At 46.2% G+C, this 25,224-nt stretch overlaps 2 protein-coding genes across 4 annotated transcripts; one reads left to right on the top strand and one right to left on the bottom strand.

Annotated features, from left to right (window-relative positions):
- Positions 1–978: 978 nt before the first annotated feature.
- On the top strand, positions 979–17,602 carry usp11 (ubiquitin specific peptidase 11). 2 transcript variants are annotated; one of them, XM_080898752.1, is made up of 21 exons: positions 979–1,238; positions 4,375–4,484; positions 4,563–4,693; positions 5,698–5,815; positions 6,817–6,962; positions 7,161–7,222; positions 7,705–7,804; positions 9,369–9,542; positions 10,341–10,499; positions 10,643–10,867; positions 11,001–11,084; positions 11,361–11,455; positions 11,533–11,736; positions 12,043–12,143; positions 12,366–12,860; positions 13,250–13,320; positions 13,714–13,826; positions 14,700–14,849; positions 14,920–15,035; positions 15,116–15,204; positions 15,359–17,602. In XM_080898752.1, the coding sequence occupies exons 1-21, from the start codon at positions 1,129–1,131 to the stop codon at positions 15,539–15,541; spliced, it is 3,036 nt and encodes a 1,011-aa protein (XP_080754878.1). In that variant the 5' UTR covers positions 979–1,128; the 3' UTR covers positions 15,542–17,602. The 2 variants fall into 2 exon arrangements, with proteins under 2 accessions (XP_080754878.1, XP_080754879.1); XM_080898753.1 differs by lacking the exons at positions 979–1,238; positions 4,375–4,484; positions 4,563–4,693; positions 5,698–5,815 and adding an exon at positions 5,826–6,208.
- Positions 17,603–18,278: 676 nt separating this feature from the next.
- Positions 18,279–24,760, bottom strand: LOC308407221 (ER membrane protein complex subunit 3). 2 transcript variants are annotated; one of them, XM_080898758.1, is made up of 9 exons: positions 24,700–24,760; positions 23,761–23,958; positions 22,985–23,042; positions 22,544–22,637; positions 21,294–21,398; positions 21,044–21,125; positions 20,637–20,716; positions 20,483–20,565; positions 18,279–19,041 (listed from the first exon to the last, which is right to left on the bottom strand). In XM_080898758.1, the coding sequence occupies exons 2-9, from the start codon at positions 23,913–23,915 to the stop codon at positions 18,916–18,918; spliced, it is 783 nt and encodes a 260-aa protein (XP_080754884.1). In that variant the 5' UTR covers positions 23,916–23,958; positions 24,700–24,760; the 3' UTR covers positions 18,279–18,915. The 2 variants fall into 2 exon arrangements, with proteins under 2 accessions (XP_080754884.1, XP_080754885.1); XM_080898759.1 differs by lacking the exon at positions 24,700–24,760 and adding an exon at positions 24,373–24,647.
- Positions 24,761–25,224: the final 464 nt, after the last annotated feature.

Genomic DNA, 25,224 nt, shown 5'->3' on the forward strand with positions numbered 1-25,224 from the left:
GCTTTGTGCCTTTTTGTAGCTGAATTACGGGACAAACTGTTCCTTTTCACCTCAATAAGAAACCGTAATATTTCCTCTGAATACCAGACGGGACGGTTGGCAACTCTAATAACTTATGAACAAAATAAAGTTCAACATCATTAACTTCATAGCACCACCCAGCTGTATAGAAACTCCGTCATGCTAGCTAGCACGCAGTACAGAAAAAGTCAGCATAACGAAAATAAACTCCACCTAAACTTGGTTTATATCTGACCCAGAGAGACTGCAGGTCATAACTTCTTACCTGAAGTTCAGTTCACACTCGGACCGGCGGCCGCCTCGGGTCTCTTTTCCTTCTGCGTCCCCTTTCCTTCATCCACCTGCTGGCCTCCACCACTTGCTAATGTTACTGAATCTGTGGAAGCTCCGCGATAGCCACCACACGAAGTAACGAATAACGAGCCTATCTAAATCCCAGTAACGAGTAACGCGTTCCCGGTTTTGGCATAATAACTAGTTACCGTGCTCGTTACCACAATAATAACGTAGTTACTGTAACGCGTTACTTAATAACGCGTTAGTCCCAACACTGGCTCTGACCTCTGGCCTCAACAACACATTTTATCCCAGAGAACTGCCGCTCACAGCCAAGATACAACACAGAACGGGACAAATTAAATCGATCTTCTCATTGAAATAATTTTCTTAATTTTTTGCTGTGTTCAATTTTAGTTTTATTAACTTAAAAAAATAAATTTATTTAAATGAATTATTTACGTTTGCTGCTATTTGTTTATGATTCTCTCCATATAAATTTTTATAAAAAATATATATTTTTCTTTTTTTTTAATCTTTTCTTACTTATCTAAACGTAGTCTGTTTGTTTTATTTAATATTTTATTTTAATTTAATATATTAGTTTTGGTGTTTTGCTTCCCCTGCTGGTGACTCCGGGGTAGTTCGCGCGTCTCCTGCCGGAATTCGTCATCGTCCGGGTCTGAGCCGTTTCCTACTTCCGCAAACAGAGGGCTGCGAGCTTCCCCGTTTATCGGCAGATCAATGCGGCGGCGGACTTCTGCTTCTCATTTCCTGGCTCTCTTTAACATTTCCGACACCTCTGACATTTATGAGTGATTGATCGGCGTCATGACGGCCAACAGCCGCTGCTCCGCCGCGGAGTCCCCGGGCCTGGAGACCCAGCGACGTGAGATCGAGTCTCTTCTACGGGAGTGCGAGCTCCGCGCTGGGGAGAGCTGGTGAGAGTCCGACCGCCTCTCCGCTCCACACACACACACACACACACACACACACACACACACACACACACACACACACACACACACACACACACACACACACACACACACACACAGATAAATACGGTGACAGGGCTAACGATTATCTCCACACGGGTAACGCTGCTAAACGGTGATTAACCGCTTTAACTGTGGGGTGGAGCAGCTTTGGTGTGGTTGCTGGAGTTTTTCTGGGACGGTTTAACGGCTCAATGCTACGTGTTAGCCGTGTTAGCTTATGCTAAGCAGGCAGACGTTGCTCTGACCTAGCATGCGCTGTTAACGTTAGCCTGTCGACCAGCTGTCTCCGGTGAGGCGTTCAGGGTCGCCTCGTATCCCCCGGATCGTGTTTTTATTTATCACCGAAGCCGAGCCGGTTTCAGTCCCAGTTTATTCTCCTCTGGGCGACCTCCTGCTCATTTAGGTGTTGGAATGCAGAGCAGGGCCGCCAGTAAATATTTTCAGTTTCATTTTCCAGTGAAGAAGGAAAGATTTAACACTCTGTCACGACTGAAAGTGAAATAGAAAAATATGATTGAAACATTATCAGCAGGAATGATATTTGTAAATCAGCTGATCAGTCAGCTCTTCATCAGACCGGCTTTTCAAAATAGTCTAATTAGTTCGTCAAATAGTGACAATCTATAATTTATTAACCTGTTTGTGGACTCTGAGTTTTCATCTGTCTGGTCTCATATATACCGATCTCTGTCCACTTACTCACAGTTAATATTTTGCCCTTTTAAAAGGAAAGAAAGTTCCAGTGAATTAGCTTTAACACCCAGGTGAGGTGAGGACACGAGGCAGGAGTCTTTGTGGACTGTGATGTTCACAGAAGACATTGTGATTTGAAAGACAGGTGGCTGAGCTTAAGGTGCTCAGATCTTCACAAGGAGTGAGCAGGATGGGCGGGAGTGGAAATGAGTACACAAGCTCAAAGTTAGAGAGGCATGGTTGCGATGGTTTGGACACGTGCAGAGGAGGGATAGTTGATATACTGGACAAAGGATGGTGAAGACAGAGCTTCCAGGCAGGAGGAAAAGGGGAAGACCTCAGAGAAGATTGATAGATGTAGTGAAGCAGGACATACAGATGGCTGGTGTGACAGAGGAGGATGCTCAGAGGTGGGATGGGGTGGGCAGGAGGCAGATGATCTGCTGTGACGATCCCTTGTTAGGGGCCGACTCCACAGTGTAGTGGTTCAGACCGTTTGTGCACACAGCAGGAAACACAATTCCCTCTGGTGCCCACGAGGAGCAGCTGGAAGTAGCTTTATTTCTACGTTTTAGGCATCAAAAAGAACTTGGGTAGGCTATCATCACACATCCACGACAGTTTGTTTTTTCCTTGTTTGCTCGGTGAGATTAGATTTGACTGCACAAACAGGAGAAGCGTGCAAAGTCCACACCATGAAAACGTCTTGTTTCAGCCAAGTGAACTTAGCTGAGCAGAGAGTAAAAGCAGCGTTAAATGTTATTACAGCGTTTTTATTTTTCACCTTTTCTGGATGGATGGATAACTCTTCAGAGTTATTTCAAACTTCAGCAGACACTGAAGGATTCAGCGCTGTGTGAGTGCAGCCTTTATTAAACCCGGCAAGTCTTTGAAAACACGTTTTTATTTCGAGTTATTTCATTTGTAAAAAGCTTTCAGTGAAATATTGTTTTATTAAAACATTTAAAAGACGATGACGGTCAGTGAGAATTCTGCTGCGATCACAGAAAGTACCTTTAAAGGGAAACTCGGTGTGTTTACGGGTGCAGCGAGCTGCTGATTAACTGAAATGCTGATTGACAACGGCTGCATCAGACATGCGACAGGAAATAAACAATAAAATCCAGACGCTGGTTAGAACACGCCCCTCATCCCTTCACACTTGAAAAAACCCGACTTCAGGGTCTCAGAAGCAGAAGCACCGTGACTCTGCAGGTTTGTGGCGCTGCAGAGTCAGACGTCACCGGGATTTACTTTCTGTTCAATATTCAAATAAATCACAAAGCAGGCCAGCGGCTGCTCACAGGTTTACAGTGAGGCCATCCAGGCTGACAGTTTGATGCTTCTGCTCACATTTACTCCTGCAGGAGATCAGCCACAGATGGAAAATTATTTATCCATACAAGAAAGTGCCAGCTACATTTTTTATGAAGCGTCGGCAGGCAAAGCGGTTTTCTGTCAAACAGGAATAAAAGAATAATGAGTCCTTAAAAGCAGAACAGCACAGAGGCCGAGCGCTGCAGTCTAACCTCTGAGGACTGATGCTGCGGTGGATTTTCATTCCAATCCAAACCATCAGATTTATTAACGCCTGCCACTGTGACGCTTCCTGCTCTGCTGCTTTGGTTTTAGCAGCTTTGGTTTCACATCTAATTTTGGAGCAGGTCGTGTCTCTGCTGCAGCTTCAAATATGACAGAAAGTCTCTGGTTTGATGAAAACAGGTTAGAAATGTGGGATCATGAAGTGATGACTACGTTAAGCTCCGGCTTTTGCTTCTGGCCACAAAGAAAGCAGAAGAAATGCCAAACGTTAAGATCACCATGAATTTATTTTAGCAAAACATCCGATATTTGCTGCTTCTGGCGTCTCAGGAGCAGCGATGTCACACCAATGTGAACTGTTTACGGTGATTTATGTAATCTGTTCTTGATTTCACATTAGTGTGATTTCCCAGCCTGCTGCTTTTGTTTGGACTGTTCTTAAAAAGAAAATCCACTAAAATAAAACCGTGACAGAGAAATAATGTCTCTGACACATCATCCTGTCACTTCATTTTTAGGCAAAAATAATGAAAATAACGACTCATTCAAAGGTTTTGGTGCCTTCATCAGGATATTTTGGGGGTTTCCACATTTTGGTTGAAGAAAACAAATGATCAGCAGCCACTTTGTTTCTTTGTTTTGTTTATCAGGTATTAACTGATTATTTAAGTAATTCTTACTCCCATTCCTGGCAGTAATCTCAGGTAAGATGTCGATTCATTCGTGTTCGGCTGATTCGTTAGCGGTAAAGTTTATGATGGAGGCAGCAGTGTTTTATGAATGTGTCCTCAAAGAGCAGTGTAATAATGTGTGTGTGTGTGTGTGTGTGTGTGTGTTGTAGGTATGTGGTAGATCGCCGCTGGTTTGACCAATGGAAGGAGTTTGTGGAGACTGGAGATCAGAACTCGACGTCTTTCCCGGGTCAGATCGACAACGCGGAGCTGTTCGAGGGTCAGTTACGCTTCGTTTGCTTCAGCGAGACACAAAATGATTTGTTTCCTTGAGCGAAGTGTCGTGTCCTGCTTTCAGATCTGGACTCGTACCACCTGAAGGATCGTCTGGTGGAGGACGAGGACTTTGTGCTGGTGCCGGCAGAGGCGTGGCACAAGCTGCTGTCTTGGTACGGCATGGTGGACGATCAGCCGCCGCTAGAACGCAAGGTAACGTCACCACGCGCCGCGCGGTACCCTGAGTCCAGAATGAGAGCGGAGAGTTTTTGTTGGTGAGGTTTGAAACACATAACAATGAAAAACCTCCCCTGATGTAAATCTGGCTGCTCTCGTCTTCAAGGCGTCTCCTCGCACAGCTCTGCGCTGCTTGTAGTCTGGCTGCTGTGTTTACATCACTTCCTGGAATCCCTGTTTTGCATCTCTTTCTCACATCTGAGCGCCGCCGTCAGACTGAGGATCAGTGCTGACCCCCGAGGGCGGAGCAGCAGGGCAGGAACGTCACCGTGATCGTCACTCTCTCTGTTTCTCGTCCTCCGACTGTCAACGAGTTTTCCTGTAATCTCGTGAGAAAGGACGAGTCTTTTAAGCAAAACTAGTATGAGCTTGTCACTGATATGACGGGTGGAATAAAATGAAATGATACAGAAACAAGAGGGCGAATGAAAACATTGACTTTTTTATTAAGCGGCCGGGATAACAGACTCGTGACATGCTCTCTTTTCCTGGTGAAGTTTGCGCATCGTTTTCATGTAACTTCCACGTAAATTCAGATATTTTAAATCATGATGGTCCCGATCCGTCCTTAGGCAAACATTTGTCTGCACGCCATCACCGTCTTTGTTCGCTACGTGACAGATCTGGCAAATTTGTCTGTTGACTGAAATAAAACTTCACGATGAAGACTCGTGTTTCTGATGAGAAGCAGCAGCAGCAGCCAGAGCTGCACGAGGAGGCGAGGAACAGCAGCGAGCAGAGAGCTTTATGGGCAGAGCCGTGAACTTTTACCATAATGAGTCTGCTGGCAGCCACGCTGTGGTGAGCCGACCCTCAACTGGTGACAGGAGGAAAGTCCCAGCAAAGTAAATCATTCGCTTGTGTGAAGCATTGGTTTAATGTTGGATCAAAGGGTAGGAAGCAATATTAGTAATGGTTATGGCTCAGACAGGTTAGTGTAGTGACAACTGTGTGTGTCTGTGTGTGTGTGTGTGTGTCAGGTGGTGGACCTGCCCAGCACTCTGAAGGTGGAGGTTTACCCCATCGAGATCTTCCTCTGCCTCCACAGCAACATGGAGAACGCCGTCACCACAAAGTTCAGCCGAACCGACAGCATACGTGAGTCCGTCTGTAGCTTTGTGTGTCGGCGAGGTTAATGCTAACGAGAGGAGAGGTTCACGTTTAATCGGCCTTTTCTCTCCTTAAAGACAAAAATGCTTCGTAGTTTAGTTACTTTCCCAGACTTTCTAAACCACACTCGTCCAAACCTGCCAGCTGCCGGTGCATCCATGTCATCCAGGTGACTGCATGTGGCAGATTACATGCACAGGAGCGGCTTCACACCGCGTGACGCAACAGAAACACAAACAAAGGCGGCAGACAGAGTTTGGAAACGAGTGAATAACCGCCTGGTAACAATGAGCCGATAAAGCTCAGGCTACCCAACCTGTTCTCAACCAACTAGCTGTGAAGGGGAGCTGCTGTCAGTTCATTCAGAGGTTACCTGTTTAGGTAAGGAGAAGGCGGGACCTGCTTTACATGTGAGCTCATTTTCTTTTTATGAATCAGATTCAGTTTTAGAGCAAATTTGACAGCAGCAGCTGTGAAGCTGTGTGATAAATACATATATACAGTGATAAAGAGGTCACTGCTTAGTTACTTATTACTGAGGAAAACTGAAGCCTGTGAAAGGTTGTCTCTCTACAAACGAATAACTCAGAAAGATTTAAAGACTAAACCTGATGACATTCACTCATGAAACTTCACCTGAGGACAGATTCCTCCGTCACCACATACAAAGTCACGCTGCGCTGCAGTTTGTTGGGTCGCAGCATTAATTAAAGGAAGTTTAACTTCCGCGGCGTTGCAGAGTTCTCGCATCAGTTTCAGTGCTGTGGTCTCTCTGTTTCACGAGCAGGAAGGGGGCGGTTCATCACGAGCGTCGTGCTAACACGTGTTCGTCTTTATGTTAACAGGAAGCTGATGTCAGGGGCAGAATATGTTCCCCTGAGGGTTCGCGAACAGCTGTTTCAAACACGGTGCTTCGTGTGTGTGTGTGTGTGTGTGTGTGTGTGTGTGTGTGTGTGTGTGTGTGTGTGTGTGTGTGTGTGTGTGTGTAGACTTGATCCAGAGGGCGATGTGTCAGGCCTTCTCGGTACCTCCGGGCTCAGAGTGCCGCCTGTGGATGAAGAGTTCGGACAGCAGCTGCGAGCGTCTTAGGAACGTGCACATGAGCGTGCTGGACGCCTGCTTGAGCTCGGGGATGGTGAGCATGACGCTACAGTCTTAACGTCGCTGCATGTGTGGAATAATTCTCCTCATAGCACCACTCTAAAATAACAAGCTGTCCACCTCAGAGATAAGCTGGAACATGCCTGTGTGTGTGTGTGTGTGTGTGTGTGTGTGTGTGTGTGTGTGTGTGTGTGTGTGTGTGTGTGTGTGTGTGTGTGTGTGTGTGTGTCAGACGGTGATCATGGAGACGAGGAATGCAGACGGCACCTGGCCGAGCTCCAGGCCTCAGATCATGTAAGCGCACTCGCCTCTCTCGTCGCTGTCATCGTTCTCCACGTTCCGTCGTCTCTGCTTTTCTTCACCTGCTTACTTTGAGTTTTTTTGCAGGAATTTTTTTCTTGTTCCTTTTTTTATTTGTCATTTCCTCATCTTTGATTTCACCTCTTCCTGTTTGGAGAAGTTGCGTGATACCATCACCATCGTGATGTTTGTCTGTCGCTCTCTCACACACTAGATGTCACAAAAAGTGTTAAAATGCTTCCTTCATTGACTCGACTGTTGATCTGAATGATGAAATGTTAGGACAGCTGTGCGCTTTAATGAATTCAGCTGGTCCGAGCATGTTTCAGCTGACTTTCCCACATATTTGGTCAGCTGACCCTTTGTTTTGGTTTCCTGTTCAAGAGCAAAAAGGCGTTTCTGTCACCGTAACGCTGCTCAGGTGTTGTAAATGCTCCCGTGTGCGAGTCTGCGGCTGACTCTGTTCTCGATTGCAGGAGGAACTCTGTGGAGGAGCAGGACTCGTACAGAGGGCAGCCGGGCGTCTGTGGCCTCACCAACCTGGGCAACACCTGCTTCATGAACTCAGCGTTACAGGTTTAAACTGATCTTTTTTACTTTGGTTGCTACACCAGACACATGGATCATGTGACAGAGAGAGATGTCACATGGCTGAGCAGGTGACGTCCATCAGGGCGGGGCCTGGGTTGGACTCCAGCCGGGACCACTGACACAAATACCTGATACTTGCGAGTGTCAGTCAGGAAGTGCAGTCCAGACCATCAGCACCATTTGTATGAATGCAAACCCAGCGCTGACGATGTTGCTGCGTCGAACATGAATGAAAACAGGACGCTGTGATTCACAAACCTTTTGTTTTTATCTTCTGCTGTAACCAAATATGTGTTTTTGTGATTTTACACGGCGTCCCGACGTGTTCTGTTTTTATTAAGTATGCAGTGACTTGTTGGTCGTGGCAGAGGCTGCAGGTTTCTTCCTGTTCAAAGGGAGTTTTTCTTCCCACTGTCGCCAAAGTGCTCATAGGGGGTCATATGACTGTTGGGTTTTTCTCTGTATGTGTTATTGTAGGGTCGACCGTACAGTGCAATGAGGCGACTGTTGTTGTGATTTGACGCTGTATAAATAGAATGATTTGAACTAGTTTAGTTTGTAATTGGACATTAGACGCTTTTCTTCTTCTTCCAACTTGTGGTTTGTCGTTTGTGCTACGGTCCCGCTCGACTAGAGAACCAGATTAGAAGACTTTTTTGTTAGACTGAAGCTTGTTTTCATTTTGGCGCCTTCAGTGAGAGACGTTTGCTTCTCTTTCACTCGTCACTCTGACTGCAGCTTGAACGCCGACACGTGTGAGCTGCTCGACACTGAAATGATGCATTTGGCAGCTGAGTGTTCAGGTACTGTTGAACATGTGCAGGGTGTGAACCTCAGAATAAAGCGCAGGGTTCGTCCAGACATGTGTAACTGTCTAAATATGGCACAGACTGTATGTTTTGGTTGTTTTGTAAAATAGTCACATAAAGGTTTTCTGCATTTCCTGGCAGAGGTGAAATGCTGCAGCGTCTTCCTCCCTGTGTCTGATCCCTCTCGCTCTGTAATTATGTTGCTCTGACGGCGAGCTTTGTGAAGGAAATCCCTGGTTCATCAGAACTCGAGGACATTTGTGCATCGTTGAAGTTCTCTAACTGGATTTTAGCAGTTTGTTTCGCAGCGAGTCATGAAACCTGCTCGGTGCATAATTAACACCTGTGTGGTGTCAGTGTTGCTCCTTGGATTTCACTTGGAGCTGAGCTTCGGTTTAATATTCACTGAAAACATCACTTCATGCACGAGAACACTTTTTTAACGTTTTAATCAGATGACATCACTGCAGCGTGCTCTGACCAGGCGGCAGCAGCAACGTTCTTGTGTAAAATAATAAAAGCAAACAGTCGTCCATCTCTGTGTAGTTTTATCCCCGGACTAAAGGATCTTTGCAGAACTCGCGGTTCAAACGGTTTTCCTCTGGCCCTCGAACTCCTCAGTTTATCCTCGGGCTTAAGCAACTGTTTCAGCTCCTCCCCCCTTAAGCTAACTCTGTTCTGATTGGCTGCCCATCACTAACAGATGTGTAGTAACTCCTCGTGTCCTCGTCTCTCTGCAGTGTCTGAGTAACACCCCGCCCCTGACGGAGTACTTCCTGCAGAACTCCTATGTGGATGAGCTGAACTTCACCAACCCTCTGGGAATGAAGGGAGAGATCGCCGAGGCCTACGCCGACGTCATCAAGCAGATGTGGTCAGGGAGGCATTACTCTGTGGTGCCGCGCGTCTTCAAGGTAGCCGCACATTACCCTGACAGGTGTCCCGTTACACTCGGGTGTGTTTCACCCGTCGAGCCAAACAAACACACTGACGTACCCTAAAGCTGAGGCTGCGACGCGTCGTCCAGAAGAGCCGGAGTTTGTGACTCGGCACGACAGAAATGACACAAACTGACCTGAAAACATTTTAAATGAACATTTTAAGTGTGATTACATTTACACAGGAAACTAAAACAGATATAAACACAGACTTTATTATCCCACCTATTACAGCAGGACAAGCAACAGGAGGAAATGTGAAATCAGAGATTTAGTAGAAAACTTTTGTCTCTATTTTGTTCCCAATTGAAGGAAATGTCATGAAATCCCAAATAAACTAAACTATCAATGCAAAACAGAAAAACTCAAAAAGTAAATGCATAAGTTCAGTGAAGTGAAAGTCAAATGCTTTATTTTCATGTCCCAAAACTTCTCTGCTACTCTCAGTGTTTTACAGAGCACATAAATATCTAAATATATACTAAAGGACGTGTGCACATATTAGTAGGCTGATGTTTCTGCAACTAAACTAAAACTTGAAAAATGAAACGTTAACATCCCAAATGTACTGAAGGAAGAGCAGAAAGCTACAAACGTAGAAATACTTCTTGAATTTACTTCTTTTTATTTACTTAAGTAAATTGTAGTAAATTTACATGCAGTGGTGTTGGGCGTAGGTGAGAGACTGGGGGGCAGGGAGTAATCTCAGTCTGTGTGGCAGAAGCTTCGGTCTGACTGAAGTGGTACGTTTCCCTGCTTCCTGTTTGTGTGCAGACGAAGGTGGGCCACTTTGCTTCTCAGTTTCTGGGCTACCAGCAGCACGACAGTCAGGAGCTGCTGTCCTTCCTGCTGGACGGGCTGCACGAAGACCTGAACAGAGTCAAAAACAAAGAGTACATCGAGCTGCGGGACGCCGATGGGCGTCAGGACCAGGTGAGCGGTGCCAGAGCAAAGGCGTGTGATGGGCTTCATTTCACTTCCTGTCTTTAAATTTCACCTTTCAGTCATTTTCTATGTTTGAAAGCGTCTTCATTGGTTTTAGCTGTGATCAATTCAGCTCCTGTTTAATCTGACAGGAAGTGGCGGAGGAGGCGTGGCGTAACCACCTTCGGCGGAACGACTCTGTGATCGTCGACACTTTTCACGGCCTCTTCAAGTCCACGCTGGTCTGTCCAGAGTGCCACAAGGTTTCTGTGACCTTTGACCCATTCTGCTACCTGAGCGTCCCGCTTCCTGTCAGCAAGGAGCGTGTCATGGAGGTGTTCTTCGTCTCCCTGGACCCGTACGCCAAACCTGTCCAGGTAACCGCTCATCACTGACCGTGGTCGTGTACGTCTCTGCAGTTACACTGAATAAATGTTTCTGGTCTTTGGTTCTCCTCTTATCCAGGAAAATTCTAACTTCTGTGATGTGTGTGTGTGTGTGTGTCTGCAGCATCGTGTTGTGGTTCCTAAAGCAGGAAAAGTGTCCGACCTCTGCTCAGCTCTGTCAGAGATGACCAGCGTGCCGCCCACTCAGGTCAGTGTGTGTTCAGAAGGTTTCGGTTCGGTTAAACACACTTTTAACCTAAACTGAAGATTGTGATCACGTGCAGATCAAAAGTGGTTTCACTGGCTGCACATTAATCCAGCCTTTGTATGTTTCTGGCTTCAGTTTGTAACGTGTGAACTCTGTCAGGGCAGCTTGGCACGACTCAGTTCAAAATAATCCTTCTTTATCTTACACTGGGCCTCATTTCATCCTGTATGAAGCAGACTGTCCCTTAAAGCTCCTCCCCCTGACTTTGTGTTCCAGATGGTGGTCGCTGATGTCTTCAATCATCGTTTCTACAAGATCTACAACATGGGCGAAAGTCTGAGCGCCATTCTCGACCGAGACGACATCTTTGTGTAAGGAAAAAAAATCAGTCCTCTAATGACCAAACACAAAAGCCTTTCTGTGACTCACCTGCTGAACCCGTGTTCAGGTACGAGCTGAGCGTGCTGGAGGAGCAGCCTGAGGAGCAGGTGCTGCTGGCGCTCTACCTGAGAGAGCGCTCGCACTACAGAGACTACGGCTCGGGCGGCGGCTCGTACGGCACGTCGCTATTCGGACACCCGCTGCTGCTCAACGTGCCGCGCAGCAGCTGCAGCCAGGAGGCGCTCTACAACCTGTTCCTGCAGAGACTGGCGTGAGCAGAACGCACACGCACACACACACGCACGCACGCACGCACACACGCACACGCGCGCACACACACACGCACGCACACACACGCGCACACACGCACACACACACGCGCACACACGCACACACACACACGCGCGCACACACACACGCGCACACACGCACACACACACACGCGCACACACACACACGCGCACACGCACGCGCACACACACGCGCGCACACACACGCGCACACACACGCGCACACACACGCGCACACAGTTTTTGAATATACTGAGTTTTGCTGGGCGGTGTCGCTGTGTGTGCAGGCGCTACGTGCGACTGCCTGATCCGTCTGAGGAGTTGGAGGAAGAGGAGGAAGATGATGAAGAGGAGCTGTACAAGACTCAGACCAACGGCATCAGTGATGGTATAAATCTTTACTTTCTGGTTCTGAGGTCTGATGCTGCCTTTCGTTTCATGTTGTCATACACGTATTTGTTTGGCTCCTGCAGTGTTTTTTTAACTTTTCCTCGAGCAAATATAAAAAACGCTGACACAACGACACAACGACACAACGCGTTCGTGCACTTTTCACACGTTTTATCTGGGCTGAGTGAGCTCTGCAGCTGCTGCTTTTGTGTTTTCTCAGATGACGAGCAGGAGGAAGTGGAGCCTGCTGGCCCGTCCCAGACAGATTACTCCTGCGGTGACGCGACCCCCAACAGGAAATCAGACGGCAACACAACAGAGCCACAGGCTGAGGAGAACCACATTCAGCCTTTACCGGACCACGGAGACCCCGGTGAGAACAGTAACGGCTCCCAGAGCCAGACGGAGCCCGGCTGCAGCGGAGACGCCAACAGCGCCGATGACATGGACCCCGGCGAGCAGTCGAGCGGTCCCGCAGGAGCCGACCGCAGCTCAAAACCTCCAGCGGAGCAGCCTCATGAGCCAACCGAGGAAGAAAATGAAGAAGACAAGCAGGAGGAGGCTTGCTCTCCCAGCCCGCCAGCCAATCAGCATCCGGCTAAGAGGAGGGCATGTCACGTCAGGAGGAAGCGTCTGTTCAGCATCCAGGCGGTCAACTCCAACGGGACGACCGAGAGGGGGATGGGAGAGGGAGGAAGCGCCGTGTCCTTCAGCTGTGAGTGTGAACGCACAAACACAACCTCTGTGACATCACACTGATGTCACTCATCAGTGCGATGATGATGATGATGATGATGAAAGAGCCTCAGATGAGAATGAATCAGAATAAAATGAAAACATCTGAGTGGAGCCATTTGCTGCCCCTCAGTTCAACCTTCAAGTAAGCTTTCTTCTGATTGGCTGCCTCTGCTAAACAGTAGGTTTGAACAGCAGATGGGCGGAGCACAGCTTTCGGCTAATGGGGATTATTGGTAGTTACTGGAAACTTGAACCATGCTTAACATGGATCAGTGCAGCAGGAAAGCAGAATAACCATGTTATCAGACGATGTCACATCCTGTCGTCAGCGTATCAACGTAGCTCACGCTTCCTTTGTCTCTGCAGCTCAGCCCTACGTGGCCATCGACTGGGAGCCCGACATGAAGAAGAGATTCTACAACGAGAACGAGGCTGAGGTCAGCGCCAACATTTAACCCTCGATAAAGCACAGCCTGTATGTAACACATTCACAGGGCGTGTTCTGAATAACTGAGGGTCATGTGTTCAAATACAAGTGGCACTGAGTGGGTCACAAAAACAACATGACCTTATCTGTTGGTTCATTTAGAGACTGATCTGAATTATCTGGTGTCTGGTCAGTGGTTTAAACAGAGGCTCTAAACATCCAAGGTACAAGAACAGCATCCCTGTAACATCTTAACAGGCTGAGTGGTTTGAGGACGTAATTTAACACACAGGTGCAAACAGAAGGACTCTGACTGCGATGAAACCTGAATGACAGACGTTTGACACTCATTTGTCTTCTTGCACCTCTGACATTAAAATCTGTCTTTCCTCCTCCTGTGTAGAAGTACGTGAAGCATGCCAGCATGGAGGTCCCTCAGCAGCACATGACTGTTCAGCTGCAGCAGTGCATCGAGCTGTTCACCACTGTGGAGACGCTGGAGGAGGAGAACCCATGGTAACACACACAGACACAGTAGTGAGAGTCTGAGGAGAGCTGACCACACAGAAACCAGTGAGAAGTAAACTGGGGGACAAGCTCGATTAAAAGACTAAATACTCTGAAGGTTTCACCTGTTTCAGGTAAAGACCAGCACGAAACATCTGCGTCTGTAACGTCCAGATCCAGGGTGGAGCTTCTGTCCCGAGTTTGAAAAGCAGATGCCGTCCACGTTTTCATTTCAGTGGTGTTAATTTAAGCTGCTGTGGTGCTGGGTGATCGACCTCGCCCAGTGCCCTCTAGTGGTAGCCCTGGAGTCAGATCACACTTTCAGTCCAGTCAACAAAAAGAGTGTGGGCATGCTTCAAGGTTTTACATTCATCAACATGTAAAATCTGATGAACTGAGATGCTGGGCAGCATGGTGGTGCAGCGGGTAGCAAGGCTGCCTCACAGCAGGTCCTGAGCTTGAATCCAGTCGGGGTTCTCCCTGATTACTCCGGCGTCCTCCTGCCTCCTGCTTGATTAACCCAGCAGCGGCGTCCCCGGCATGATGAGATATTCTTTGTTTGCTGTTGTTTTGCTTCTTTGACTGAATGATGAAAACCTGTCATTCAAAGCAGCAAAATAACACTCAGGAGTCGCAAGTTTGATTCCCATCCGGTATCGAAAAAGGGTCCTGGCTAGACGCCCCGTGCTTAAAAAAACAACAACCCCTGAATGTCGCGGCTACATCTGCAGCCTGTCCGCAGTTGGGACACAAGCATTTCACTACATGTTCAGTATATGTTGTACTGCGTATGTGACAAATACAATTTGTATTGTATTAAAAACCTTTACACTGCACAGCTTTACTGCAGATACTCACATCTGCTCCGTGTGTGCGCTTCAGGTACTGTCCGGTGTGTAAGAAGCACCAGCTGGCCACAAAGAAGCTGGATCTCTGGTCTCTGCCAGAGGTTCTCATCATCCACCTCAAGAGGTTCTCCTACACCAAGTTCACCAGAGAGAAGCTTGACAGCATTGTGGAGTTCCCCCTCAGGTACGCGCACACGCACGCACGCACGCACTGATGGAGTCGCACACTGAAAGCTGACATGTTCATGTTACAGAGACCTCGACTTTTCCGGCTTCCTCCTGAGGAAGACTCTCTCCAGTGAGGAGCCTCCGAGCCGCTATGACCTCATCGCCGTGTCCAATCACTACGGAGGACTCAGAGATGGACATTGTAAGTTTGTCGTTCATGTTGTGGTCAGCGATTTGTTTGTCGCATGACTACATGACTTTAACCATCACGTGTTTCTGCAGACACCACCTATGCGAAGAACAAGGACAACGGTCAGTGGTATTACTTTGACGACAGTAAAGTGACCTACGCCACAGAGGACCAGATCGTGGTCAGTACCCCCGCCCCCACGCTCTCGCACACACCTGTTCAGTCGGATTTCACTCTGATCTTGTCACCTGACTAATGATCGTTGGAAGCAGCAGCGCGTTGTCTTTATTTGAATCACACCAACGTAATGTTTGTCTGCGTCTCTCCTCCCACAGACCAACGCTGCCTACGTTTTGTTCTACCAGCGACAGGACAAGATCAGAAAACCCACACTGCCCGCCCCCAACACAGGCCCCACCTCCTCCAGCCAGACGTCCAGTGACACTGCTTCCTGCAAAGACGACGAGGATGCCGCAGAGCTGGGCGCCGCCTCCAGCATCACTATGGAAACAGAATGATTGAGTAATTTGGTTTTCTCCATCAGAGCAGCCTTTTCTTTGGTTTTCGTCTTTATTCTTTTAGAATTCTCAGTCTATTTATTTTTTTAATTTTATGGTGACGACACTTGAACTTCCTCTAACGACGTCTCTTCATTCCAAGTTTCCAAAAGCAGGAAAAAGCAAATCAGCAGGCGGAGCTCGCAGCTCCTCCTCTGCTCCTCCTCCTTCACCGTGAACTCTCGACACTCAGGTAGTTTGGTGCACAAAGACTGAAGGTGACGTTTGCTGGAGGGCGGAGCTTAAACTCACACCTGAATACAGAAAAGCAGTCTGCTTCCTGCTTCAGGGAGGAACTGAACTCTGGCATTTAAGCTCTGACTGTTCACATTTATAAGTTCATCTCCTCTTGACTCAGTTTTTGTAATCTGACATTCAAACGTTTGAAAAGCTGTTTAATTAAAATCATTTGAATTTTTCTGGATGTCTGATGCTCGTCCAGGTTGGGAAGACCAAACTCCAGATTAGCGCGCATTCGGGAGACTCTTTGGCCAATCAGCAGCAGTTCTGCAGTCAGCTGACTTTTTCTTTTCCTTAAACTGTATATAAAAGACAGACAGTCTCATTATAATCACGAGCGAGGCTTAAACAGCGACTCATCGAGCAGCGTTTAGTGAGGCCACAGAAAGTCGCCCCCTGGTGGTCGTTAGAGGGCCGATTTAAAATACCAGCATTAGTTTCACTTTCACACATTGTTTTATTTCTGCGGTCATGCCAACGTCTGCGAGATTTACCACTAACAGAGGTCAGAGGTCACCGCACACTTTCACCTGCACTGAGGTCATTCCAGTTCATGTTTTTTCCCTCTTTCCCTCAACAAACACGATGCCGACGGGCACCGGCGAACGTGCCCACCAGCATTCGTTTATCTGGGGTAAACCTCGCAGACACTCATGCGTCAGCTGACTGAAGAGGCCGCGCTGAGTGCAGACGAGTTCACGTTCACATTGTTGCATTTTCCACATTCAAAGTTTTTACAATTATTCAAGCTGAGCGAGTTCGAAAAGCCAGTTTCTCGTAGCAAATGTTTGAGGCAGAAATGAAATAATAAAAGTTTTTAAGGTCATCTTCCTAAGACACGTTTAGGAAACGAGCACAGAGATGGTTTCAGTTAAAGCCTTAATTCGCGAGCAGCTCAAACCTGCGACGACCTTTTGTATTTGCTGTAAAGTGTTCGTAGATGCACTGATTACAGCTTTGATCCGAGTCTAAAACAGGCCAGTCTTTTCTTAAGTTGTTGATTTCACAGCGAGTTCATGCTGAATCTGATTTAACAGAACTAACGATGATCAGACTGACTTTATGATATTAATGCAGTGATTTTTTTTATTGTAAGCGCCTGTAAAAACGCCATCCTCTGAACTAAAGGACTGAAGTTTGTTTTTCCCTCCGAGTTTCGATTCGTCCTGAAGCGCAAACATTTGTTGATCTGACATCGTTTAAAAATCCAGCTCTGAACTGCAGCTCAACGTCGACCTACGACAGATAAAACTATTAAATACTAATCCATAAAGCACAGTTTCACTTCCTTATTTCTTCTTTCTAAACAGGCACGCCTCAGTCGCTCGCTGAAGGGGGTTGTGGGTAATCAGAGGATCAAACAAAGCTGTCAGGGATGAGAAATGAATTTTTCTCTGTATATTTTGGTCGTTTTGTTTCGGGTATTTATTGTTTTAATGGAATAATTGCAGCTGTCACATGACTACGGTGGTGTGGGACATTTTTCGTATTTATACGCAAACCTTTGATTCAGGCTGAAAACACAGGACGGGTGTGCGCGTGCAGAGGCGGGCGCAGAGCGAGCTGCTCACTGATTTTTAAACCAGCGCTGTGTACAGTATTTTTGTATTGTAAGTAATGTAAGATTAATATGATCATTCCTGGGTGGAGCAGCAGGGAGGCTTGGGGTGATTTCTTTCTTTGGTCTTCCTGTCAAATATCAGATGAGAATATTTTATTGTACTTCAATCTTTTGATATGAATAAAACACGATTATTACCAGACATCCAGTTTTTCTGTACTCTTGGCTTCTGTCTCGTTATTTTAGCTTTAATTGCGTGTGTGACGAGGAGGACGCGCTCACACATCGTACAGGAGACGCATCCGTTTTTAAAATGACCACAGCTGAACGAGAAGTAGAACCAAGTTATCAGCTAAGGCGAGCTTACTGCACGGAGCACGAGGCGCACAGACACACGCTCATCAGTGCTCCATAACAACCACACCAAACCCCGAAGTTCACTCAGCACATCTGGAGCTCAGACTTCTGTAAACAGCAGAGCAGCCGTATGATTGGTCAGATTATTAAAACAACACAAAGACATGCACGACTCAGACGTTCAGATACAGCCACCTGTCATTCAAATAGGCCACGCCCCTAAATTTGAGCTTTACTAAAAATTTAAATTGATCTCAAAACATCCAGACACCAAAAACTGTCAACATGTTTGCTTCATGTGAACCTTTAACACAGGGACTCACTGCTGGAGCCTCTAGTGGACATTTGGGGAATTGCAGTTCTTTTTGCAGGCTTTGTTTCACTGACAGACTTTTACCTTCCTCCACCCGTGTGTGAAGCCACACTGAATGTGTTCCCACCACCACTGAAACAGACTCAGCTTACCGGGTAAAAGCAGAAAAACAAAGGCCGGCAGACTCAGGAATGAAGAGCTGAATGATGAAAGGATGAGAAATGTGGTTAGTTGTGATGGCACCTTTATTTCACTCACTCCATGCGTCACACCACAGCATACAGAGGTACATCCAAAACGTCCTGCGGGACGACATGAAGCCTTCGCCCGCTTCGTCCTGTTGTAAACGTTCCAGCCGTTTTTTTAAAAACGATGCTTCGGTTTCCAGCGTTGCTCCGGAGAAACGTTTCAGATCTCAGCAGGTGCTCTGCCTGCCGGTGTGGAGGATTTTAAAGCTCCGATCTGTGTCCTAAGTCACTACTTCCTGTGTAATGGATTTGGACTTGAATCGCTGAATTTAGATGTAAAAATGTGTAACTTAAACACCCACGACACAAACATCATTTCAAAGTAAAATCTCAAGTACAAATAAAATCTTTTCTTTTAGATTTTTCTCAAATATAAACTAACAACAACCCAGGGAAGATCCGGAGCCCGGCTCGAACTCCAGGAAACGTACAAAAGCTGAGAGTGAGCGAAGCGCCCGGGGCAGCAAAGAGGCGATTTCAGAGGCAGCTCCATAAAAATAATTCTCTGTGTTTAAATCCTGCACTGTGAAAACTATCCCGGAGCCTTCAGGACAGACTGAGGGGAGAGCAGGGCGGTTCAGGAACACCCCCGGGATTCCAGCGCGTCCTCGTGGTCCTAGAATACAGCAGACTTGTCCTGGCTGAAGAAGCCCCCAAAGTTTAGGTCTTTGGACATCAGCTCCTCCTCCACGTTCTCCAGCGCCCACTTATGTTCCACGACCTCCAGCGCCTCCCACTCGCTCTGAATCAACAACAGGGACACGAGTCGCAGCATTTAACTCCACAGTGACGATCACTTTGTCTCAACAGAGCTTATCTTTATATTTTTACTGTAGTAACATTTTTGCAGCATTTTACGTTTTTTTTTTTAAAAAAATAAAGACAAGATGATAGTTTATTAAAGTTTAATGAAATCTGCAGATTGTTTCGGTGAAGTTTAATAAACTCCTTGCTATCTAAAATATAACAGGACACCGGAGTAAATTCTGGAGCATCTCACACTTATGATAATCAGCTGTCTGCTTGACGTTTATTCAGCTGTGTAAAAACTATAACTTTAATCTCAGACAAACCGATTTACTCAGGAACAAATAAAATACTAAAAAAAGCCAAACAATAACATTTGTAAGTTATCTAAGTGACTCATATATCATGTTTAACCTGAGTAGGAAAGATTGCGGTGGGTTTGAAAACGATTTGCGGGGAGTCCGGTGTTCTCACGGCTCTAGTGAGCCTAGCCCCCGGCTAGCTAACGAGCTAGTGGGTAACAGACGTCTCCGAAAACGTCGGAGCGCTTTTGAAAATATGTGTTGTCTTGATAAACTGAGCCGATATTTGAGGTTTACACAGCTACATTCTCGCCTGAAAATATGTTAAACGTTTATTTTGTGACCCAGAAAGAATAATAAGAGTAATATTAAAACTAACTAGCTGCCGCCATTGTTGGAAACTGAGCTGGGCTGCGCTATGAATTCTGGGACACTGCTTCTTCTTCTTCTTCTTCGGGGTTTAACGGCAGCTGGCATCCTTGTACATGCAGTGCTGCCATCTTCTGTTTCAGTCCGTTATTACACTCTTAAATCCTGCTACTTATTCCTGCGTCTCTCAGGATCTTACAAAGCTTCAAACGACGCGTCGACTATTAAATCAGTCGTCGACGATTTTGATAGTCGACTAATCGTGGCAGCTCTAGTGCTGACTGATATTAATCTTTAATAGGGCTGTCAAAACTGAGAGCAAACAAAACAACATGCCCTCTGCTTAGTTTAATTGGTCACATGACTGCATTACATGACTAAAATGTGTCATCGTTTTTGAAAAGGCTCCGTTTTCGCTGTCCACACTGCACCGTGAAAAAAGGCATTTTCAAATGTATCCGCTTTGGAGAGCGTTTTCAAGACGCTGCGTTTTCCTCGACCGAAAACGCCGTCTCAGTGTGGATGGGAGGCCAAAACGGGGAGAAAAAGATGCGTTTTCAAACGAAAACGTATTAGTGTGGACATGGCCTGATCCTCAGGCTTCACTTTAAATGGGAGTTACTGGGAGGATGAAGGCTTTGCCCACACACAAAGTTTAGTGTGGTCACGAACAAACGCTGTTATTCTTTCATAATTCATGTTTCACTTTGGAGAGGAAACAGACAATCAAAGCAGCATTTTTGTGCAGTTGTGTGTAAATGTCACCTTGAAGGCCTTGTTGGGGTCAGGGGGCATCGCCATGGCAGCGCCTGTCATCTGGTCCTGCATGATCCGGGACTGGTCAGCAGCTGAGAGGGAACGCCGGCGTTAGTCCGTGAAAGGAAACAGAGCTGAGCTTTACGAGAAAGTGAAACCTCACCATTATCCTGACCCAGAATCAGGCTGTACATGCTCCTCAGCCCGAACACGTTCAGGAAGTACCAGGACGCCGAGCTCACCCTGCAACATCAAATCACGTGACTTTAAAGAAGCTGCATGTCAGGAAGTAAGATGACTCAGATTCAGCTGGAAGGAAAATACTCCTTCATGAAACTCACAAATAAACTTTCATCACATTTCATTCACACATCAGGGCCAAAGCAACAGACTGTAAATAAAAGACAGATGTATGTCGTGTTTGATGCTTTTGAAACTGAATAAAAATGAACTGAACTGTTTCTACGCTGCGGATTACAGCGGTAAATGTTTGCACTCTGATCTCTGCTGTGCTGCATTCACGGTCTGCTGAGCAGCTTGTGCGTTTCAGTGTTCAAGTTGAGTTTTTACCATGAGGCATCCAGCGACAGCAGGTCGATCCCTCTCTGCAACATTGGCTTGAACCTCAGCGTTAACGGGAACGGCACCTTAGCTGTGAAAAAAAACATCGGGAACCAGTGAGACGAGTCGGACCTGCTGGGCGCCGCTTTGTTTACAGATGTGATTGTAGTGATGCGCATACGTGTCAGGTATCTAACAGCGCTCACAGATCATTCCTAAACTGTGTGTGTGTCATACATCAGGATGTGGACAAACTCACTAATGACGAATCCAGAGAAAGCCCAGTTGATCCATCCACCAATCACAATCATGGGCAGGACGTTGGTCAGGTTTCCCTTCATCATGTCTACCATCATGCTAGAGTCTGCAACAAACAACAGGCTCAGAGCACGGCTCCACTGACGGATAAAAACATCCAGATTCTTTCAGCTGCAGTGAGATGACGAGTGTGTTCCCTCATCATCTCACTGCAGGTGTTTCCATAAAGTTTAACGTCCAGGTGTGCGTAAAGGAGACTTATGAGGCTGATTTCCATCCAAAGATTATAACCACACTGTGACTGAAGGAAGCCTAAAACAATACACATCTGTTGTAAACGGACGTAAACAAAGACCGCAAAGGTAGCTAACAGACAATGACCTGCAGTGGTTCGATGGACCTAAACACACAGCACGGGAAGATGAAGGATGATGAGCTTAAATCCGACCTCAATCACAGGTCATGCTGAGGGTCTGATGGGCGGAGACAAACACAGGGCAGGAAGAAGACGCAGAAGACGGACTGAACTTCAGATGACGGTGATGTAATAACTGCGGGTTCAGTCCGTTTAAATCAAACTGTTTTATTCACTGGAGATGTCACTCAGGTGTGAACCAAAACAACTGTGCTGAGGAAGTGGTCTCAGTCAAATAAACACCTTCTCAAAGCCAGGTATGCTTTGCATTCTGGGACGTGTGCATCGGTCAGTAGAGGTAACTAGCCTCCACATGTTGCCCCGACATGTTGCCCTACTAGCACCTTCTTCTTGTTGCTTTTGCTGCTCCCGTCTGAGACACAGCTGACCAATAATCAGAGCGAACGCTCTCACAGGTTTGAGTTTTTATCTGGGTTAAAGGAAAAAACAAAACATGGAAAAAAAGCTACACGTTTACAAACTTGTCAACTGATTAAGAGCAAAGTAAACGAACTACAGACGTCTGAGGTGATCCATCCATAGCACGAGGTTCGTTAATGCTTCTCCCTATGCAGACGTCCCGATCCTGAGCTTAATGTCCACTGCGAGTTCACAGGCTGCAGTATCACAGTGAGAATTTAACAGACTGAACATGAACAGAGCAGCTAAACCATTTCTGAGGGACTCGCGTCTGTTTAGAAACCACGAGACAAAGAACTGAGGCGCGTTAAAGACGAGAACCAAAGAGAAACATTTGCACCCTCCAACAGATCATCAGTTAGTTCACACAGGCAGACCTGGTTATAATGAAGGGACGATCATGTGTTCAAACACACCTGTCATGGGGTTCTTGGGGACAACCTTCCTCTTGGCCTTCTTGAAGAAGCCAGTCTCGGCGTCGTTGAAGTAATGTTTCCTCATGGCGAAGGACTAAACCAGCGGAGACACTTCACTCAGCGAGTTTTACACTTCATGCACTCACAGTCAGACTGTGACATTTAAACACAGCTGATTATTTAAAGGATGATTTTTTTAATGTCTGTAACTTCTAACAGAACAGTCTGTGGTTACTTTGCAGACAGACAAACATCCGCTGCTCTTCATCAGAAGTAAATACGATTTACACATGATGCATGGAATAAGGACCCACAGAATAAAGAATACGGAGGATGTACTGAGGGGAAATTTGACGCCCTCAAGCACAGGGTGTAAATGTATTAATATGTAATATTTTAGGATAAAGGTCAAATTCTACCTTAAACCGAAGGGGCTCTCACCTGTCGGGGAATGTACTTTCCGTTCTCTCTGAGGATGCGGCTGCGCATGAGCACCTGGCTGAACAGAAACATGAACATGGGAGCGGTTAGGGTACGATGCTGCCCGGGGCGCCACTTTCACTTCGCCACTTTCACTTCAGACACACAACATGACTGCGAGGAGAGCTCAGTCAGGGATCATAACAGGTCAGATATGAGCTGAGCACCTGAAGGCAAACAGTGTTAACTTCAAACATTTTTTAGAAGTTCTTCTTGTCGACTGGTCTGATAAGTAAACATGGACGTAATACACAATAAAGGATCCTGTAAACAGACACAGCTTAAGTTTTCTTATGAGTCCAAACACAGCAGCTCTATCAAAGCTTCTTAACTGCGTAAAAACGAGGTAAAAGGTAACGATGGACTCCCTCCCTCCCTCTGTTCTTTGTTACTCCCTCGACCAGTGAACGCAGCACGGGTCAAGCTGCGTCTGGGTCCTGACACATTGTTGATCTGCAGCTTATGTAATGGCTATATTTGCCAGCTAAAAGGGAAACAGGTTCACCATGACCTCTGTGAAAAACAACACAACAAAACCCCCAAAACCTTTTACTGCCGAGGGGTGAAAAAAAGAAGAAGAGGTGAAAATTCCAATATATGTGATCAGGATGCTCAGCGAGTCGCAATAATACTCTTACGTGACTGATACTGCAATATAATTGTATTACTAAATCTGCTGGTTCTCTAAAAAAAGAAAAAAAACAAACCTCTGTGTGTGTGTGTGCTCTCAGACTCACCTGTCAGAGACCTGCTCCAGGTTGACTTTCTTGTCGCTGTGGAGCAGCTGGGTGACATAGTGTCGGATGACCCCAACAAAGAAGGTGACGAACACGATGGGCAGGACCACCCACATCCGAATGCTGGAGTCCAGCAGGAGCTCCGGACCGGCCATCGCTCTCTATTTAACCCACGATCCAAGGACAGACAGGGAGGCGCTGAGGAAGGTGTACCGGACAGTTTGGAGGAGGAAGTACAACATGAAGTGATGCTCAGTGTTAAATCATTTTACTAAATTATGAAAACCTGAACCTCAGCATGCAGAAATAAAGTCTCTCCATAGTATCTGAAGGCTCAACAGTTCTTATTTTATCAGCATGAACTATGACACACATGTGAACACATGCTGAGCTGCTCTCTCCTGGTTTATTTCAAAATAAGAGCCTGGAGAGAATGAGCAGAGGGTATTTTTACCCCGACAATAGCACGATATAGCGGCTGAAAGCTTCTGCACATCACCGCGCTTCCGTGATCGACACTTCACTAATAATCCTTCTTGTTGTTGGACAATGATTACAAATCGCTCCGACTCCTAAATTAAATTGTGTGAATTAAATCCGCCGCTGACCTACCGGCAGCTGAAACGTCACGATAACTGCTGTTTCCTTTAACGGAGCTAAGAGGTGCTAACTACACGAACCTGTTACTGACCGCTGACCTCTGCTCATTCATCGCTCAGCGGCTACAGTTAGCATTAGCCCGGTGTAAACTAAACGCAAAGACAGCTAAAGGTGCTAGCTTGCTAACTCAGCGGGTTACTCGTGTTAAATCTTCAGCTTTAAATGAGCGTTTGTACAAAGTGACAGCTTCTGCGGCCGCACAGGTGAGTTTAATAAGTCCACCAGGTCACCACTGCGTGAAAATAATCTGTAATTTATGTTGAAATGACCGTAACTCACCACATTTATGAACTTTGTTAAACAAACTGCACACGCGCAGGAGTTAGAAGAAGAACTTCCGGTTTACCGGAAACGGAAGATTATTATTTTATATTTTCGAAATCACTTTAAAAAAAAATTAATTCAATAAATCACATAAAATTGAAAACATTTTTTTTAAATTTTCATTAAAATGTTAAATAAATGAATCATTCTGGAAAAATGGGCCAGACTGAGATATTTAGATAAAGTTGCAGGTTGTTGAAAGAATAAAAAATATAAACTGCTCAAAAATAAATAAATACAATAAGAGAACACAACATTTTATGATGTTTCCACTAAGCGTTGTTAAAACCTTTTGTTCTCAACAAATTACACAGTGCATTTCTGTAACGCTTGAATATTTATCAAGAGCCGATATGTGATTTAAGTGTTCCTTTAATTCTCTGAGCAGTACATAATGCTTGATACAAAGTTGTAATCGGTCGATTGTTTCTTTGCTGTAACAATGCTTCCCGCATGTAAAAACCTGTTTACTTCCCCTTA

This window comes from Rhamphochromis sp. 'chilingali', assembly GCF_963969265.1.
Source record: "Rhamphochromis sp. 'chilingali' genome assembly, chromosome: 12".
Classification (NCBI taxonomy): domain Eukaryota; kingdom Metazoa; phylum Chordata; class Actinopteri; order Cichliformes; family Cichlidae; genus Rhamphochromis; species Rhamphochromis sp. 'chilingali'.